The sequence below is a fragment of the Microcebus murinus genome, chromosome 3 (genome assembly GCF_040939455.1).
Source record: "Microcebus murinus isolate Inina chromosome 3, M.murinus_Inina_mat1.0, whole genome shotgun sequence".
NCBI classification, from domain to species: Eukaryota; Metazoa; Chordata; class Mammalia; order Primates; family Cheirogaleidae; genus Microcebus; species Microcebus murinus.
The window spans coordinates 58,589,211-58,607,925 of NC_134106.1; the positions used below are offsets into that span (position 1 = coordinate 58,589,211).

The following is an 18,715-nucleotide window of genomic DNA, read 5'->3' on the forward strand; positions in this document are numbered from 1 at the left end:
CTTTGCAAAGAGACAAGGTTTCTCTTTGAGCTATTATCTCATAGAAGCCTCTTCTCCCCAAGGAAGATGGGAGCTCTCAAGAGTTCAGGTGCAGAGAAGGGACAGTGGCTTCCCTTTACGCCAGAGGCTCTGCCACATTCTTCCACCAGTCAGTGGTCGGAGCTCAAGGCCAGCATCCTTGGCTGGACGGAGGAGCTACCACTTCAGAGGTGGACCTGGGTCCTGGGTCCACCTTCCCCATGTCGCCCTGTTCTGACCACTTCCTCTGTCACTTCTTCATCATTACCCTCACAGCTGTCCTCTCAACATGTTCCTTTACAAACTATTGGAGGGTACTCCAGCTTTCTTTTGACAAACAAAACTAAACTATTGAAGGGTGCCACTGTGGAGCCTCCACTAGTGAGGCTTCGGGGACCATCTCATTCTTCCCAGAGTAACTCCGAGAGAACGGCAGTTCTTCTCCCAGGTGCTGCTGTGCCCGGGCCGGCCAGGAGAGGGCAGACCCGACACCAAAGGGCCCAGCAAGGAGCTGACTCACCCAGCAGCAACCAGCCTCCCTTCTGTGAGTTGAGTCCTGAAAGTTCCATCCCAACACCTCTCCTTGTCTGAGAAGCCCTGTCCCCACAATGACCCGCTAGGCCCCACAACTATAGTTGAGGGATCAGAGGCTCAAGGAGGACAAGTCCCCTACCCACGGGTGCACAGCCCAGAGTGGGGATGATGGAGCCCAGCAGCCTGGTGAACAAGCCTTTCCAGGGCCCGCAAGGCCCCGCTCACCCGGCCAACCTGCCACAGCGAACAGTATGTGCCTGGCTTGGCCACCACCACTTTGTTTATAAAACTACAGATTTGTCTGTTTTCCCACTGCTTCTCTACCAACTCCTCTCGGGATTCTGCGATCACTGACAGTCCCACCTCCCCGTCCCTCACCAGTCAGGGGATTCCGCAGTGGGCCCCCCGGACCTCACCCTGGGGTTGCCCTGGCTGCACAGGCTGCCCTGTCAGTGCCCCACTGGCCTGCTCCCCACTTCTTTCTGGACTTGACCATGTGCCTGGCCTCTACACCCACCCCCAAAGAAAGAAAACGTACCTGTGTCTGTTGGGCACGGGTAGGTGTAGCAGGTGCACCCCAAATATCACACGTGCATAGTAAGAACTTTTATGTGCTCGATCACAGTTTCTCCCACTGTCCAGCTAATGAGCCCAGGCAGCTCCCCATCCTGAGCGCTGAACCCCAAGAGTGGCTATTGGATGCTAGACAGTGATAATAAGTTTTTAAAAGCCACAGAACTAATTTTAAGTGTGAAACTTCAGAAGGATATGGTGCCAAGGCAGAGAAATTGGGCAAGGCCTTTAGAAGTCTAGGCTCAAAGGACTCCCTGAATCATAGCCAGTAGAGTCACTACAGACCCCTGTCGGAGCCCACTCCGGGGCCTGCTTCCCAGAGGAACTTGCTCACCTGTATCTCGCATGCAGCCTGCAGGTGGAAGACCTTGTAAAACGCCTCCTCCACGGTGTCGCCCAGAGCAACCACTCCGTGGTTTCTTAGCACCAGGATCTATAGAGAAGTAAATAGCCAATTAAAACCTTAGGCCTTCTAAGCTTCAGTTAAGAGAGAGAGGTTTTTCATTTTATTTAGATCGATTTCCACATCCAATCCCAGGGCCCCTCCCTCAACCCCCTGTTCATTTTCCCTAATCAAATACCCCAATGCTACCCCACTTGTGGTTTTAACCCTAAGAATTTGAAAAGGCATTTTAAAACTGAGACTAAATAGCTTGGTCAATTTCTTTTGGCAATGCCTGGGTCTTTAGGCCTTGGAAACTTAGAAGTTTGAAAAACTGGTGTGTATGCTAAGGTGAATGAAAGTATTGCTAGGCACAGTGGCACGACCTTGTTGTCCCAGCTACTTGGGAGGCTGAGGCAGGAGGATCACTTGAGCCCAGGAGTTCAAGTCCAGCCAAGGAGTCATAGCAAGACCCTATATATTTTTTTAAAGTGAATGAAATTATCTGATGCCCAGTACACTGGTCCCACCTCAGAAGCAATCTCTTGTCCCTTTGACTTAGTCAACTTGGGAGCCAAAACCCGAAGAGGTGGCTCTGCAGAAACAGGTGAGTCACATCCCCTCTCCGGGCCTCAGGTTTCTGCTCCATAAACTCAGTGAGGCCCCGGCAGCTCTAAACCTCAAGGTGAAAGAGGCCAGAGTGACCTTCTAATCTAACTCACTGGTTTGACAGATGAGGAAACAGCAGCCTAAAGAAACTGAAAGTCTCCCAGCTACTGAGGGGCAGCACCTGAACTAACCCTGCGGTTCTCACTATTGGTACAACGTGTCTGAGTCGGTGGGGCCGGGGGCAGGGTGGAGAACCAAAACCGAATTTGTACCAAGAGCACGACTCCCCAGAGTCCAAGTGCATCTTCCCTGCCAGAAACGTTTCTTGGTTGGTTTTACTCTCAAGAACTCTCGGAAACCAGATGACACCGGCCTGGGAGCTGGGACACAGATCCATGTGTCAGATCTGTCCTTGCAGACTTGAGGCCTGGTAACCCTACATACACATCACATTCTTTCTTGGGGAAAACAGCTGGTGTTTTTTTTCCTCTCCAGTACCAGAGAAATGGAAAGAGATGACTGTAGCCCACAAAAGATAACACAAACAACGAATATCCCATCTCTCAGATTCCTTTGCAGTACTTCATAGATGTGAACGTCTCATCCCTCTCCCAGCGCTGCGAATGACACTTTGCAGGGTGTCAGAGAGGGTGGCGGGATTTCTCGCCCGTATTAGAGGTGGCCAGACAGGGACTCAGCTGGGAAAAGACCTGGGCAGTGCATTACTTGCCAGGACGGCAGCAAGTGCCCATCAACCCAGGCTTGGATCCGAAGCTCTTCCATGCTGACCCGACCACCCATGATAATGTGCTATTGTAAAATCGGGCTTTAGATCGAAGCCAAACAATAATGAGATTCTGTTTTTCTCTAGCAAGTTGGCAAAACAAATAAACGTGGTAACACTCAAGTTTGGGGAGACTGCAGGGAAGTAGCATTCTCATATACTAGATGTGGGATGTGGAGTGAATAAACTTTGCGGGGAGAATTTGGCAATATGAAGTGAGAGCTCTAAAATGTGCATCTCTAAGAATTTATTTTACAATCATCTCAAACACAAAGATTTAGCTGAAGGGATTTTCACCACAGTGTTTTTTATATTAAGAGAAAATTTAGGGAAAAAAATAATAAAGCCCTTCTGATGTCCAGTCATAGAGGAATGTTCAGGTAAACAGTGGCACAGCCATTCACACAATGAAATAGAATTTAATAATTTAGAATGGTGATAGGGAAAACATTTAATAATAACATGCAAAGGTGTTTACCGTATATTGCTAAGGGAAAAAAAGGAGAACTTATGATCCTACTTTTGTAAATATATGTGAATATATTTGGGATGTTAGCCAAAATCAGAATCTCAGGGTAATGTGATTTTTCTTTTCTTTCCTTTTTTTTTTTTTTGCTTTATCTGTAACCTCTACACATTCTGCAATGAACATATATCAATTTTGTGATGTTGGCTTTGAACAAACCACTACAGAGCACCTTCCCAGAAGAACTGGGCTAACCTTGCAGGTGGGTCCAAGGCACTTCTGCAGGTTGATCCGATCGGCTTCCTGTTCCATTTCCCCATTGAAGTCGTAATAGGCCATGTCCCCCACCAGCAGGGCATTGTGGGAGACAGGCAGGAGGCCCCACTTCATGGCTGACACCTTAGCAAGACAATGGCATGGTTAGCACCTGCAACTCACCCAGCTATGCACGGCACACCTGCTCTTTCCTCCGAGCAGCACGGTCCAGCTCCATGCTGGGGGCCAGTGAGGGTGGGGAATGGGCACTTGATAAGACGTTGGCTCGGGTCTGCTTTCACGCTGCTTGCTCTAATGTCCTTCCAGCACAGCTTCACAGCAGCCATGTCAATATGTCAACTCTTAGGATAACTGGGAAGAATGTGCTTGACAACTATTGCTGCCCCTGGCTTTGCTCTTGGCTCACAACCCCCAGGGAAGAGGCAGGGTGTGGTGGAGTTTGCACCAGGCTGGGGTGAAGCAGAGTCCAGGTCTCTGGGGGGAGGCTGGAGACCCTCAATCTTGGATTCAGTGCAGAAATAGCCATGAGTCCTAATGGGAAGGCCCACTAAGAAGTCCCACTTTATGGCTCTAGGACACTACGAGTACAAGGACCAGGGTTTTACCCATCCACACCTTTTCTCAAAAGCAAGGAGTATGGAGAAGTTTAGAGGAGCCCTTGCCCTCCCTCTTCACCCTGCCCCAACTCAGCCCTGGGCTCTGCAGAGATGCACACTTGGCACAAATACACCATTGCATCTTAGTACAGATTCTGGAAGGTCTGAATGCTCAGAGCCAGTGTGCTTTGCTAAGAAAGCAACATGCTGGTGACAAGTCCTATCTGTCCCTGTAGGTGTGTGGCCTGGGGGTCAGTAGGATGAGGGGAGGGTTGGGGCAATGTCCAGAACTGTCTGCTGTCTTTTCAAGTGACAATGTCTTAGGCACACATGGAGAAATCACCAGAGACCCTTGGGGAACAACCTGCTCCTTGAGGTCATTCCTTCCACTCTCATCCCATGCTGCCTGCCCTGGGCTGAAAAGTGGGCACAGTCCAGATTCCCACCATCTTGTTATCCTCTGTCAAGATACCTCCTCGCCAGAGCCTGGTCTGTGTGGGGGTAGGCACCCCCTGGTCCAACCAGCCTGACATGAGCTGTCCTCCCGGTAAGTGGTCCCGGTTTGTGTGTAGTAGGGTCAGGGATTTGGTGAAATGGACGTTCCATGTCTTTACCTTATACTAAGACTTTAGTAGTTAGAAATCCAGAGAGGCTGAGGGTTTCCATATTGGAAGCTCTCTCTCCTTACCTTGACCTGAGTTCCAGGATCTTTCCAGAACTGTTTTAAATGATGAGATTGCTACTACCTCCAGTGGCTTATGTCCTTCCTCAGGCAGCTGGAAGGAAGCACACTCACCGCTGCTGTGGCCGGCGTGTGCAGGTGGATGACGCAGCGCACATCGGGTCTGGCTGCGTAGATGGCCGAGTGCAGGCAGAAGCCCGTGGTGTCCACTGGGAAGCAGCTGCTGCCCTTCTCCACCACCTCTCCGAGGATGTTCACCTTGATCTGGGCAGGGAAGAAGAGGGACTTACAGCAACAGGGTGGCAAAGGCCCCCATTCCTTTCCTGGCCATGGGCCCGGTGGTGCCGTCCACCTGTGTCCATGTGCTCATCCCAGACACCATGGCAACGGCTGGGCTTGGTGTTAGGGGAAAACGGCCTGGTTCCTGCCCTCAGTGAGTGCACAGTCTAATGGGGAGTGTGGAGGACTATGATTCAGCAGGGAAAATGCTAGAGCAGAGTCTCTCCCACTCTCCTGTGCACATGAGCCACGCGAAGATCCTATCAAAATGCAGATTCTGATGCAGAGGCTAAGCCTGGGGCCTCGGAGTCTGCATTTCTAACACGTGCCCAAGTGATCCTGGTCCACACAGCACACTCTGAGTAACATAGTGCTCAGAGTCATGCACAGCATTCTCCAGAAGCAGATAGAAGGAATCTTTAATCCCAGCAGAATATGAGAATCGGAAAGGCCTTCCCAGAGGAAGTAACCTCTAAGCTGAGCCCTCCTTTTTTTTTTGAGATTTAAAAAATCATACATAAGTATAAAGAAGATAGTATAATGAACACCCATTTACCAATGACTCAAAAGCTAGATCTTAAAGGACAAGTGGAAAGTAGTCACTGGTTTTATAATCTGCTTTTGACTCCAAGGGCTAGTAGGTGTAATGCCTAAAAAAAAAAAAGACAAGAAAAAATCACATGCGTGTGTGTGTGCATGTGTGTGTGAGTATGCTCGAGAGAGGGCTGGTGGCTGGCCATCGTGTTCCCTACTTAACATAAACAATTTTACAGAACATCAACATCTGAGAAGGTCACTTTGTGATACAACAAGACAAATGACTACTCCTTAATCATGTCTGAGCACAGACAAAAACAACACTGTGCTAGCACAGAAATGACCAACACCCCCTCTCGTTGGCTAACAAGAGAGACTGCTGCTGCTTCTTTGCCAATCACAGCTTTAGCCTCACTCCCTCCCTCCGCTCCCCTGCCTCCTGGATAAAAATTAGTAAAATATCCCATTATAGAATTTCCCCTGTGTCCTGACAGCATGCAATCCAAGGCAAATTGAGAACTCTCTCCCAAATCACCTAACACAAACCCAAATCCTGAAATCAGCTCCTTCTAACACTCTTACTGAACACACCCCGGTCCCTTGAGTGTGATCTCCTTGCAGCTGGTCATTAACCTGACTTACTGACTACAGTTGTTCCCTGGACATGAACAAGCTAGACTATAGTGCTGAAACTCATTAAAACTTTTGCCCTCAACACCGAAGCACCCATGCCATCCTGAATGTAGCCCACAGGGCAGTTCCTCAAGTTGCCCACCGCCCCTGCTCCAGAAAGCCCCAGCAGACAAGATGAAACCAAAGGAAAGATGTGTGTGTGTGGGGAGGGGGGGATGTGCTTCTGACATCGCTTGCTTAAGCAGAAGCATCAGTAAGATGTTCAACAAATCCCCTCTTACCACATTCTGTTCTAAGTGAATTTCACCGAATGAACATGACTCAAAGTGGCCCGAGCCCTGGAGGTGGCAGCAGCTCTCCTGCCTCAGTGTGGGCCTCTGGTTTGCCCGCAGCCCAGCTCCCCCACTTCCCCGGCTGTGCAGCCTCTCTGGGATGGTCTCTCTCTGCTCTCATGTATTCTTCTATCTCATCATTAGTTGAATGACCTGTTGTCACTCAAGAACCTCCACAGCCTAATAAAACAGCTACTATCCCATATAGTGCCTTTGTACAAAGGACAAAGCAGGTGCCCTCTTGAGGACAGCTCCAGGGACACAGGGCTTGGTATAGGGATGTTACTGTTGTGCACATTGAAACAAGCAGCCTAGTGCTAGGACAGAGTGAGTGGAGCACAGGATGAATTCCCCCTTCTCTCTTCCTCCTAAGGTGGCTCCCTTGTGTGGAAGCCACACAATCATACACAGCAGCCCAGGTCTACACACATTCCATAAACATCTCATGCCCATGACTCTCCAACCTGTATCTCTGGCCTACAGTTCTTCTGAACCTAGGATACCAAATGCCAACTGACATCTCCTGAACATCCCACCAGCTCCTTAAACTCAATCCCAGCTCCCAACCCAACTGATCACCAGGCCCACTAAGCTTGCAGGCCCAGAATTTCCTTCCCAGCTTACTGTAGAAGACCCAACTGGTTGTCTGTATGTCAGTTGGCCTCCACGCAGGTGTCACAGTGATATTTCTACAACAGAAACCTGCTCATATCATCCACCTGCTTACGACACAGCAGTGGCTCTGCGTGTCCAGCAGCAGAAAGCTAAACGCCATAATAAGGCCTTCGGTGCCACTTATCATCTGGTCTCTATCCCCTTCCCAGACTCACCTCCAGACACTGACTATTAAGCCAGACTTGGCCACTTGCTTGTCTTCCCACCTGCACAGGGACCTTGCATGCATGTGGGCCTGGTGCATGCTGTGCTCCTGCTGAGGACATGAGTCACCTCCATCAAATCTCTCCCCACTACCATGGTCTCAGTCTGCTCATTCTGATGGCTCATACAGACCCCACTCTTGCACCATGGTTTCAACTAACAGTCTCTTCCCTCACCCCTCCACCTCCTATGGCTCCCAGTGGGGCCAGGTGCCCCTTTTCCAGGTTCCTGAAGCTTCCTTCAGCTCTATTGGAGCACTCTTTACTCTGAGTTTCATTGGTTTTTGTTTTTGAGACAGAGTCATGCTCTCTTGCCCAGGCTGCAGTGCAGTCGTGCAATAAGCATACTGTAGCCTTGAATGGGCTCAAGTGATCCTCCTGCCTCAGCCTCCTGAGTAGCTAGGACTACAGGTGTGTGCCACCATGCCCAGCTGATTTTTCTATTTATTTTTTTTGTAGAGATAAAGTTTTGCTGTGCTGCCCAGGCTGGTCCCAGATTCCTGGCCTCAAGCAATCCTCCCACCTCGGCATCCCAAAGTGCTGGCATTACAGGGGGAAGCCACCACAACTGGCCCACTCTGAGTTTTCATCACTGATTACCTCTCCTCTCTCCCCTGACCAGACAGAGCTAGTGTTGTCCTTGTCTCTTTGGTCCCAGTTCAGACTTAGCCATTACCTCTTCTGCCTATAAAGTGGCCTCGGCCATCATCAGGGTCCTGCTCTGCCCAGATATTCTGTGACTTTGCCAGCTTGGACTTTGAATGAGCAGCTGAACTCTACACACGAGCATGTCTTGGGCTTCACTGAGACCCCCAAGGTGACATCCACCTCTCATGGGCACACAGCAGAGCAGCCACCACCCACACATCTGAGAAGGACTGGGCTAGAGAACAGTCCTTTCCACTGCTTCCCTCCTCCCACCCAGAAATCTTTCCTGAACTAAGGCAACATCTGGAAGTGTCTTCCTTCCTCATCTAAAAGGAGCTCCACTGAAAAAGGACCCAGATGCCACCTCTCACGGGACCAGCATGAGACAAATCTCACGTTGCTTTGGTTCTTGTTCTAATGTATCCCCCTATCCTGGAGGCCCCCCACTGCCAACCTCAGTGGTCCAACCCCAGGCTTAGCCACCCATGAGTCTGTTGGCAGACTCCAGGCCCATCTCCACTCCACTCCCTTCTACTGCACTAGCTGCCTGCGCCTTGCGTCTTGTCTTTTGGTCACATCATGCTCTGAGCACTCAGTTTGTTCCACTGTCTTCTCTGTCCCACCATATTATGAGCTCCACAGGACAACAGTGGCCAATTTGGAGATGACCCATGACTGTAGGAGCAGAAGGGGCGCTGTCATTTCAATAAGGAGTGGGCAGCAAGACGCGGGCTGTACTCACCAGGCTGGATGCTGTGACTTCACTGCAAGACACTCCCTTGGGGCTAATCAGGAAGTGGTCCTGCTCCTTGCTGACTCGCAACTGGAAAAAAGATATATGCTCTCAGAGGGGACATTGCCAAGGACACTGTGCTTGAATCCTTTCTTCCCCTGAATCTTCTGTATCCAAGTCTTCCTCCAGTGAACCCTTTTCTCTCCCCTGCACCCATGAGAGATGAAGAGGACGTGGCCTTTATTTGGAGCTGGGGAAAGGGAACTACAAAAGGAATCTCGCAATGGTCAAAGGTAGCCCTAGATATGGGATCCAGGAGTTCTTGGTCCCCATCCAAAGAAGTGCGCACTGGGCAGGTTGTCTATTTGGTGACCACCGTGGTTAGAAACCTTGGAAGGGCTCTGTGTTTTGGTCAAAGGCCACCAGCAGTGCTATGGCCATGCTGAGTGTCAGGCGTCCTCCTCTGGATTTTGTGGGACCACATGCAGTGCCCCACCCAGTCCTAGGTGATCTCCTCACCGTGACATAGGTGTCGCTCAGCTGGGCCCAGCCATAGAGGTCCAGAAGTCGGTAGACGCTGCTAATCTTGCACCGCATGAGCCGCTCCCCCTTGGCTAGGGTCAGGGAGTCGGCCGTGTGGAGGTCATTGATGGGCGTCATCAGAGAGAAGTCTGCAGAGGTGAGGAGGGGACAGTGTAGCACTCAGCGTAGGGCTCCCATCTGCCCACCCCTTCCTTGCCCCAGGCCTCTCGAAATCCTCACTGGCACTACAACCACACAAGGGACGTCCCCAGGCAGAGAATTCAACATCTTTGACCCTTACTCAGGGGGGCAAAGTCCACAGAATGGATATTTGTGCCCAATAAAGCCCTCTGCTCATTTGGGTAAGCTTGACATTGATTTTGGCCACAAATCATGGCAAGACTCAAGGCTACAGAAGGAAGGGGCCTCGGAATGCCATGCTTACCATAAACCCTAAAGATGGACATTGAATAAAAGCATGAGTAAATTCCTGAGTGGAAATATAGGTCTACTTCGTCAGCTGGATTTAATGAAGAAGTTACTAATCATTAGACCTGCCATTATCATGTTGTTTTACCTATATCATACAATAAAACTTTTTCTGCGATTTGGAAATAGGCCAAATAGAAAGCCCAGTCAGCCAAGAGGTAAATTCCTTAACTTCTTCTGATGAGCCATAAACGCCCAGAAGTCAGCCTGGCTGCGGGTGGCTGAAGGGCTGGAGGCCTTGTGCAGGCCAGCCTGCTCCTCCCTGGACATGCAGGGATGTGCTCTTCTGTGATAGGTCTTTCTGGGAATTTTGTGGACATGTGGAAGGGATTTGGAAATGGGCCTAGAGGGTTGATAGTCTTGTCCTCAGGGCACCCAAAGGGCCTAGGAGTTGACATTCAGTTGAATGAGTTTGATTAACATGATGACCACTGCCTACATGCCTCAGGAAGGCAGAACAGGGCATCTAAGCCCTGGCGCTTGGATTAGTCAGCGTCTAGGAACCAATAAAAGAATCAATAGGAAAGAATTCTGGTTTAAAATGATGTCTGGCTGGGAGCCGCCTGCTACTGCCTCTCCTAGTTCCCCACTAAAACCTTTAATGGATTCAAATGTTCTTTGTAAGCTTTTACCACCTCTGCAAACCTCGCTGCTACACAATGTGATGTATGTCCTGTATCAGATTTGCCATTAGTTGAAATGATAAGATGATCTACAAACATGATGGAGGACTGGGTGCTGTTGGGATAACACCCAGCAAGCTGAGCACACCTTGAATCACCCCATGTCAGGGAGATGCATCCAAAGGACCTGTGCCCACCAGAGGTGATACCAGGGGCATGTGTCCAGTAAGCCTAGTCAACAGGGACAGGGGTAGTTCAAAGGCCCAGTTAGACAGGCAATAACAATAACAAAACTCCAAAGTCAAGGATTTCTAATTCAAATTAGCCAGTCTGGGTCCCTCCCTCCTCTCCATGGGCTCCCCAGACAAGAAATTACTCCACCACACCTCTTTGTCCTGTATCAAAGAGAGTGCCCTTGCCCCACCCTATAGAGCTTCAGCTATGCTATGACTCCACCCACAGGACTGAGAGGTGGGAGGAGAACACAAGGGCTCAATAGCAGTTTCCCATCCCCTGCTCTAAGTCTTAAGACGGGGGATAAAGAAAAGTTTGGTTAATCAGTACAAAGATACAGTTAGATAGAAGGAATAAGTTCTAGTGTTCAATAGTATAGTAGGGCAACTGTAGTTATCAAGAATTTATAGTATGTTTCAAAATAGCTAGAAGAGATTTGGAATCTGCCCAACATAAAGAAATGAGGCGATGGATATCCCAATTACCGTGATTTGATGATTACATATTGTATGTGTATATCAAAATGTCACATGTACCTCATAAATATGTACAATTATTATGTATTGATTTTAAAATAAACAAAATAAAATGATAATGGTACAAGAAGTTAAAAAATGCTTATTCTAATTGGCCTCATGAAAATTAGAATGGCTGAATGCCACATGTATAAATCTGACAGAGCCATTGATTCAAAGTATAAATCTAACAGAGCCATTGATTCAAAAGTACTTAAGAAAATATAGGAAAAGATGAAAACTCAGTAACCCCCCTCAAAGCTAAGATTGAAGGGCACATTAATGCCCAAAGACCCAAATTCCTGGGACAATGGAGCTAGACAGAAAATAATCTATCTAGGCTTGAACTCGTGATACTTGAAACTTCCCCTCTCCATGTCCTCTATCTCAGATAACCTGGACGTGGGTACTAAGTAGATTTTCAGGCATCTATCTGTCTTCCTGGCAGACGCTGATTGATGAAGCAATGGGAATGCTAGTCAGCCCTATTCCTGTCTCAAAAGGAAGAGTATAAAGACAAAGACATGAAAATGAGGGTAGAGAATATGACAGATATGGGAGACAAAGCCCAGATAGCCAGCATATAATCAGTATTCATATAATAGAAAAAAATTTTCTGAACTGAAACAAAGACCTGTGTATGCAAGTTATAAGGACTCACTGCATTAAAAGGCAGGAAAAGTTCATTTTAAAAACCAAAAACCTACAGTTATATGCTTCCTGGCAAAATTTCTGAAATACAAGGATAGGGAAAAAAATCTACAAACATTTAGAAAAAAAAAATTGGTTACCTACAAAGGAACAAAACATAGGATGTCTCAGATTTCTATTATTGTCACAGAATGCTAGAAGACAATGCTATAGGAGGTTTATAAAAAACAAAAACAAAAAACACTAACATGACCCAAAACGAGTAAAAATAAAAGATCAAAAGCACATCAGACAAATATAAACAAAAAAATAACCAGGCATGGTGGCTCATGCCTATGATCCTAGCACTTTGGGAGGTTGAGGTGGGAGGATCACTTGAGGTCAGGAGTTCCAGACTAGCCCGAGCAACACAGCGAGACCCCCAACTCTACAAAAAATGAAAAAATTAGCCAGGCATGGTGGTGCAAGCCTATAGTCCCAGCTACTTGGGAGGCTGAGCCCAGAGGATCACCTGAGCCTAGGAGTCTAAGGTTGCAATGAGCTACGATTGTGCCATTGCACAACATCCCGGCAACAGAGCAAGATCCTGTCTCAAAAATAATAAACAAACAAAACAAACAAAGGACATAATATTATTATCAAAGAAGAAAACAGGGAAAGCAATATTCTCCTGGACAAAAGAGAGATTTTGTAGGTCATTTTATATGGATTAAAGGTACAATCTATAATGAAGCTATAGCTGTAAGAATGCTCATGCTCTGAATAATATTTCATCGAGATATATAAAGCAGAAACTACCATAAATACAATGAGAAATGAACAGAAATCAAATAAAATGGGAGACAATACAACTCTCATTTATGACAAAATTAAATAAAAATGAAAATATAGATTAAATAATATTCCCTAGAGATAGTCTATATCCGTATATCATTTTTAAACAGTATTATTAGGCCACAAAGACTATCTCAATAAATCTCCAAAACAGAAATTAAATAATCCATATTTTCTAAACATAATGTAATAAAATCCAGTGTTACTAATAAATCTTTAAAAGAACATGCATTCAATCACTTGGAAAAGAGGAAACACACTCTCAGCTCTAAGAATAACAACAAAGGCAAATCAGCAACTGCAAGCTATTTAGAAATGAACGATAAAATAAGTGCTATATGTCAAATTGATGGGGTAAGGCCAAACACATACTCAGAGAAAAAAAATTATCGCCTTAAATGTCTTTATTATTGAATTAAATATGAAAATAAATCCATTTATTCTATTCTAGAAAAAATATAAAGAACAAAATAAACCAAATAAAAGTCATGGGTAAGAATTAATGAATATAAAAACAAAATTAATAAATTAGGAAACAGGAAGAATAGCAGAACCAATAAGCAAATACGAGAATTGGCTTATGTGACAAGATCTATGAATAAACAAATTCCTGGACCAGTCGATATAGAGAAAGCAGAAATGCCCAGCACTAGGAATGAGAGCAGATGTCGTCTCATCCACACCAGAAAGTTTAAATGATCAAAATAATATTGTAAATCACGCTAATAATTTTGAAAGTCTCCGTGAAAATGGATTATTTTATACAAAATACATGACTAAAATTTACTCAAGAGGCAGCAAAATAAATTTAAGAAACTCTAGGAGCAACTGAGGAAAAAATGTCAAAAATTCCTAAAATGTTCCAGATCTAGATGGTTTTGTAAGTGAAGAATTAATCTTCATGGTACAGATACTTCCTCTCTTCCTTAAATTCTAACAGGGCAAAACAACAACAACAACAAAAAAGGCTGGAATTACCCTGATTCACTTTATGAGATTATAGCCTAATACCACTAATAGGTAAAGACGGCCCAAAAAGTGAACTGCTGACCAATCACATGTGTGAATATGAATGCAAAAATCCTTAATAAAATGCTAGTAAATCAAATCCAGAAGAGTATTTTTAAAAGAATGCATCAAGACCAGGAATGATTTGTTTCGGTAATGAAAAAAAGAGTACTCAGAAATCTATTACTATAACTCTTCACATCAATTGTTCAAGAAAAGAAAAATCATTAAATGCCCAGAATCCATTTTATAAAATTCAACATCCATTTCTGAGAAAAACCCATAGTGAACTAGAATAAAAATTCTTTATCATGTTTCCTCAACATGATAAAGAATAATCATCTCAAACTCCTGTGGTAAAACAATCTCCATTAAAGTCAGAAACGAGACAAGGATGATTATTCTCTAATCCATTATTAAACATTGTTCAGAAAGTTCTAACAGATGCAATGAGAAAACTGGAAAAATAAACCAAAGGATAAATGTTGGATAAAGGAAGCAAAATGACCATTATTTGCAGATAATGTGACTTTTCTATCTACAAAACCCAAGAGAATTAACTGAGAAGATATTCAAATTTAAATAAGAGTTTAATAAGGGGCTAGTTTAAACATATATATTCAACAATTTCCCTTAAATGAGAGAAAAAAAACAGAAACAACATTGAATAAATAGAAGACATACCTCATTTCTGAAAAGATTTAAAATTCATTCATTCAAATTTTTTCCTTTTTTTTTTGAGACAAAGTCTCACTCTGTCACCCAGGCTGGAGTGAAGTGGTGTGATCATAGCTCAATGTAACCTCAAACCTCTGGACTCAAGCAATCCTCTCACCTCAGCCTCTGGAGTAGCTAGTACTACCGGCACAGGCCACCATGCCCAGCTAATATTTTTTTGTAGAGATGGGGTTTTGCTGTGTTGCCAAGGCTGTTCTCAATCTCCTGGCCTCAAGCAACCCTCCAGCCTCAGCATCCAAAGCGCTGGGATTCCAGGTGTGAAACACCATGCCCAGAGCATTCTTACAAATATTTTTAAGCACCTACCATATGCCAGTTACTGTTCTAAGTCCAGGACACTATTCTAGGATACAGCAGTGAACCAAACATACATTTCTCCTGTGGGGCTGACATTCTAATATAAAATTATAAATTTATAAATGCTTCACCAAATCAATTTATTCATTTCATGTAATCTCAATCAAAATCCCAAGAGTAATTTTTTAAAGTAGATGGGAAACTTGGCAAAATAATTCTAAAGTTATTTTAAGGAATAAACTTGTACAAACAGTTGAGACAGATTGACACACAAAGGAAAATTGCAATGGATTCAACTTCCTGGAAATTAAAGAATTCTACAAGACAAAAACACTATGAACAAAATTAAAAGGCAAAGGAGAAACTGGAAAAAACTGCAATATATTGAACACATAATAGGGAAATAGCCTTACTTTATAAAGATTGGAAAATCTATAAGAATACACTAGTAGGGAGATAGGCAAAGGATGTAAATGGGCAACTTACTACAAAAAGAAAATCATGCCCAATATGTATATGAAAATACACAATATATCTAACCTTATTAGTAATCAGATAAATACCCATTAAAACACAAATAAAGTATTTATTGCCTATCAAATCAGGGGGATGAAACAAATGGATATATGTACAATGGATCAGGGTAGAGGAAATGAGCACTCTATTGCAGTGCTGTCGGGAATGTAAATTGGATTCATCTTTCTTTCTCCAGTATGGAAAAAGAATATAATTTGCCATTATGCATTCAAGTCTTTAAAACACACATATACTTCAATCCAGCAATCCTACTTCTAGCAATTTATCTTAAGGAAATAGTCATGGATAAAATGTCAGATTTATTTACAAGGATGTTTATTGCACTGTTGTTAATAATAGCAAAAAGTTGGAAACTATCTAAAAGTCCCATAATGGGAAATGGATTAAATAGCACATATCTGTCAAAAATTATATTGTAGAACCATATTTTGTGTGAAATGTTAGTTAAGATATGTTAAATTATTTAAATCATATGTATAATGTGATTACATTTTTGTTTGCATAATCTATATATGTTAAGGAAAAGGGGGTAAAAGGATATAAGTACACCAAAATATTGACAATATTAATTTCTGGGTTTTAAGATTGTTTTCCTGATTTTCAACCATAATCCTGTATTAATCTTGTTGAGGGGAGAATATTTTCAATGTTTGTTTTTTAAAGGTTGTGGGCAGAGTTTCATGGCCCAGGAAGGTGGTTCATGCACAGCCATGGCTCCTCTCAGCCCTCATCTAGGGAGTCAGGTTGGCCTGTCTCATGGGGCATGGGGACAATAGCTTCTGTGGCTTCCCCCATCCCCTGAAGTCACCTCCGCTCCTCCCATTCCCCCGCATCAGGAATAATTCTTCCGCAATCGTTAATTCGCAGAGCCAGGTACCCCTCTGGCTGCTGCTGAGCTCCCCAAGGCCCGATGATGCGGCTGTGCCACTGCTCCGTAGCCTGGCAACCAGCCGCTTCTCGCTTCTCGTGCTCCCTCCTCTCCCCCCACCCCACCCCTCCACCTCTGCTCCTGGCAGCTCCCCAGCGCCACGTACTCATGGAAGATGTGGGGAAGACTGCTTGAGAGGTGCTGGCCATGAAGTCCGCGATCTGCCGCAGGGCCCAGATGTTGGAGGAGTTGTTCCCCTTCTTCATCTGCTCCTGGATGAGTCCTTCCAGCTCCTCCCTGAAAGACTGAAGCAGGCCCCGAGGTGCTGGTCCCCCCACAGCCTCCCTCCAGGGAGACAGGGAGCCCCTCAGGTCAGCTGCCGAATAATGAGATCTTCCAAGTGCCCACCCCTCACCCGGGCCAGCTGGGCAGGGCCAGGCTCAGGACCTCCGGCCCCAGAAAACACTGGCAATTCCTCCAGGGCCTCGGAAGCCTCCCCAGATTGCTGTGTGGGAGGTGACAAGGAGACACTCGTATGGATCCTGTGTTCCTCTGCCCTGTGGGCAGTAATCCAGATTCCAGATCCTTCCAGTGTCTAGGAGATGGCCAAGGCTCCTTCCCCCTATCAGATAGGGCAGGACTTCACTTGAGTAATTAAGGACATTGTGAAAGCAGAACTGGATGAAGAAGTGTTCCACTTTTCCTGTCCATTAGCCATGCCTATGGTTCTTCTGGGCCTCAGTTTCCTCATGTGCTTAATGAAAGGGAGGAGGAAGGGCAGAAGGATTTGATGACCTCTGAGGTCACTTTCACTTCTGATGTCCGACTTGAAGCCTGGCCTTTCAGACCACCAGGCCAAAAGCAAGGCATCCTGCCCCCCAGGCAGCAGTGGAAAACACTCAGGAGGGAACAGGGAACCGCTAGGTGTTGGCCAACCTATAAAAGGACAGAAAGAAGCAGGACTTCCTCCGTCCCTGCCTGACACCTCAAACCCTGAGCTGGTGCTATCTAACTCTGCCCTTTCCTACCCTCCTGCCGCCCGTCCTAGTCACACTCTGGGTTTTTTCCCAGGGCTCATCACCCCAATGCTTTCAGCACCTGCCATATTCCCCCAGGCCCCACAGCACAAGGCTACCAAGACCTCAGGCCCATCCTCTCGGCCTTGCTCCATGTGTTGTCAGCCAGGGTCTCCCACAGCCCACCCACAGGCCCTGGCTCCCCAAAGCCTGGGGGCCAGGAGGTGTTGAGGCAGAGCTGGGCCCACCCTCCTGAGCCCATCCTGGCAAGTCCCTGAAGATGCCATCTCCATTCCTGGGCTTCCTCACCCTTAGGATTATGCACTGGTTCCAGAGGACCCCCAAGCTCTATGCTCCCAGACACCCCCTTGCCTCCCTCCACACTGCTCTCCCTGCCCCGCCCAAGGGCCTGCATCCCCCTCCTTCAGTGGTCCTCTAGCCCCATCCTCTGGCCTCCTCAAGGCACAACATGCCTCAAGGACCAGCTCTGTGGCCATGCCAGGCAGGGACCAAATGACCTCCCGTCTGGAGGGGTCGCGGGTCCCGCCTTGCCCTCCCTGCCCCCACCCCGTCCTATACCCCATATGGGTGGAACACTTCTCCATTCAGTTCTGCTTTTATACCCAATCTATAGGGTGCGACGACGAACTAAGTCAAAACATGGGACCTGCTCAGGTGTGCAGCACCTCTCTCCAACTAGCTGGCCACTGTCCCCACCTCCTGGGGCTTCCAGGCCCCTCAGCCCCTCCCCCTGCCTGTCAAGGCCTTATCTGCCCGCACAGGTCGTTCTCACTTTGTGGCGTTCCACAAAGGGAGCCCCAAGCCTCCCACGTGGCGCCCCCTGCTGGCGCCCGGCTTACAAGTCTGTCTCTCCACTGTTAGAGCTTTCTGGGACAGGGAGGTGAAGGCGGGAACCTGAGGCCCAGGAAGGGCACAGGAAACCGAGGGGGCGCCTGTCTCTCAGTCCCGCCTTCCCCGCCGCCGATCCAAACTGCTCACACACCAGGTTCTGCCACCCACCCGTGACCAGGGCAGACGCCAGCACCAGGCGGCCAGGCCCGTCCGGCCCAGCGGGCTTAAAGTGCTACCGACCCGAGCCAGGGGAAGAGAAGTTGTTCATCCCTCAGGTGCGCCCCAAGAGTCAGCGCCGCGCTGCCCTCCCGCTCCGGGCGGGGCCGAGCACTCACCGGGCTCTGCAGGATCATGGTGACGCGCTTCTTCTGCTCCATCAGGTTGAAGTCCTGCCGCAGGTCGGCGGCGCGGTTGCGGAGGCGCATGTACTCGGGGTCGTCCTCAGAGAAGCGGTCGAAGTAATGCTGCCCCTGCGGGGGCGGCGGGGAGGCGGCCTCGGGGACCGCCTCGTCGCTCATTTTCCTGGTGGGTTTGCAATCCGCTCCTGGAACCCTACAGAGAATGGGGTGCG

General features: G+C 47.0%; 1 protein-coding gene across 5 annotated transcripts in view; it reads right to left on the reverse strand.

Moving 5' to 3' along the window:
• ADD2 (adducin 2) overlaps window positions 1–18,715 on the reverse strand; it is a 103,012-nt gene that overhangs the window by 22,540 nt on the left and 61,757 nt on the right. For all 5 annotated transcript variants that reach the window (XM_012750133.3, XM_076000865.1, XM_076000866.1 and 2 more), the window contains 7 exons: window positions 18,480–18,696; window positions 16,443–16,581; window positions 9,480–9,631; window positions 8,970–9,050; window positions 5,035–5,184; window positions 3,622–3,765; window positions 1,460–1,558 (listed from right to left, as the gene is read on the reverse strand). In XM_012750133.3, coding sequence (XP_012605587.1) covers window positions 1,460–1,558; window positions 3,622–3,765; window positions 5,035–5,184; window positions 8,970–9,050; window positions 9,480–9,631; window positions 16,443–16,581; window positions 18,480–18,662 — 948 coding nt within the window. In that variant the 5' untranslated portion in view covers window positions 18,663–18,696. The remainder of the gene's footprint in view (window positions 1–1,459; window positions 1,559–3,621; window positions 3,766–5,034; window positions 5,185–8,969; window positions 9,051–9,479; window positions 9,632–16,442; window positions 16,582–18,479; window positions 18,697–18,715) is intronic.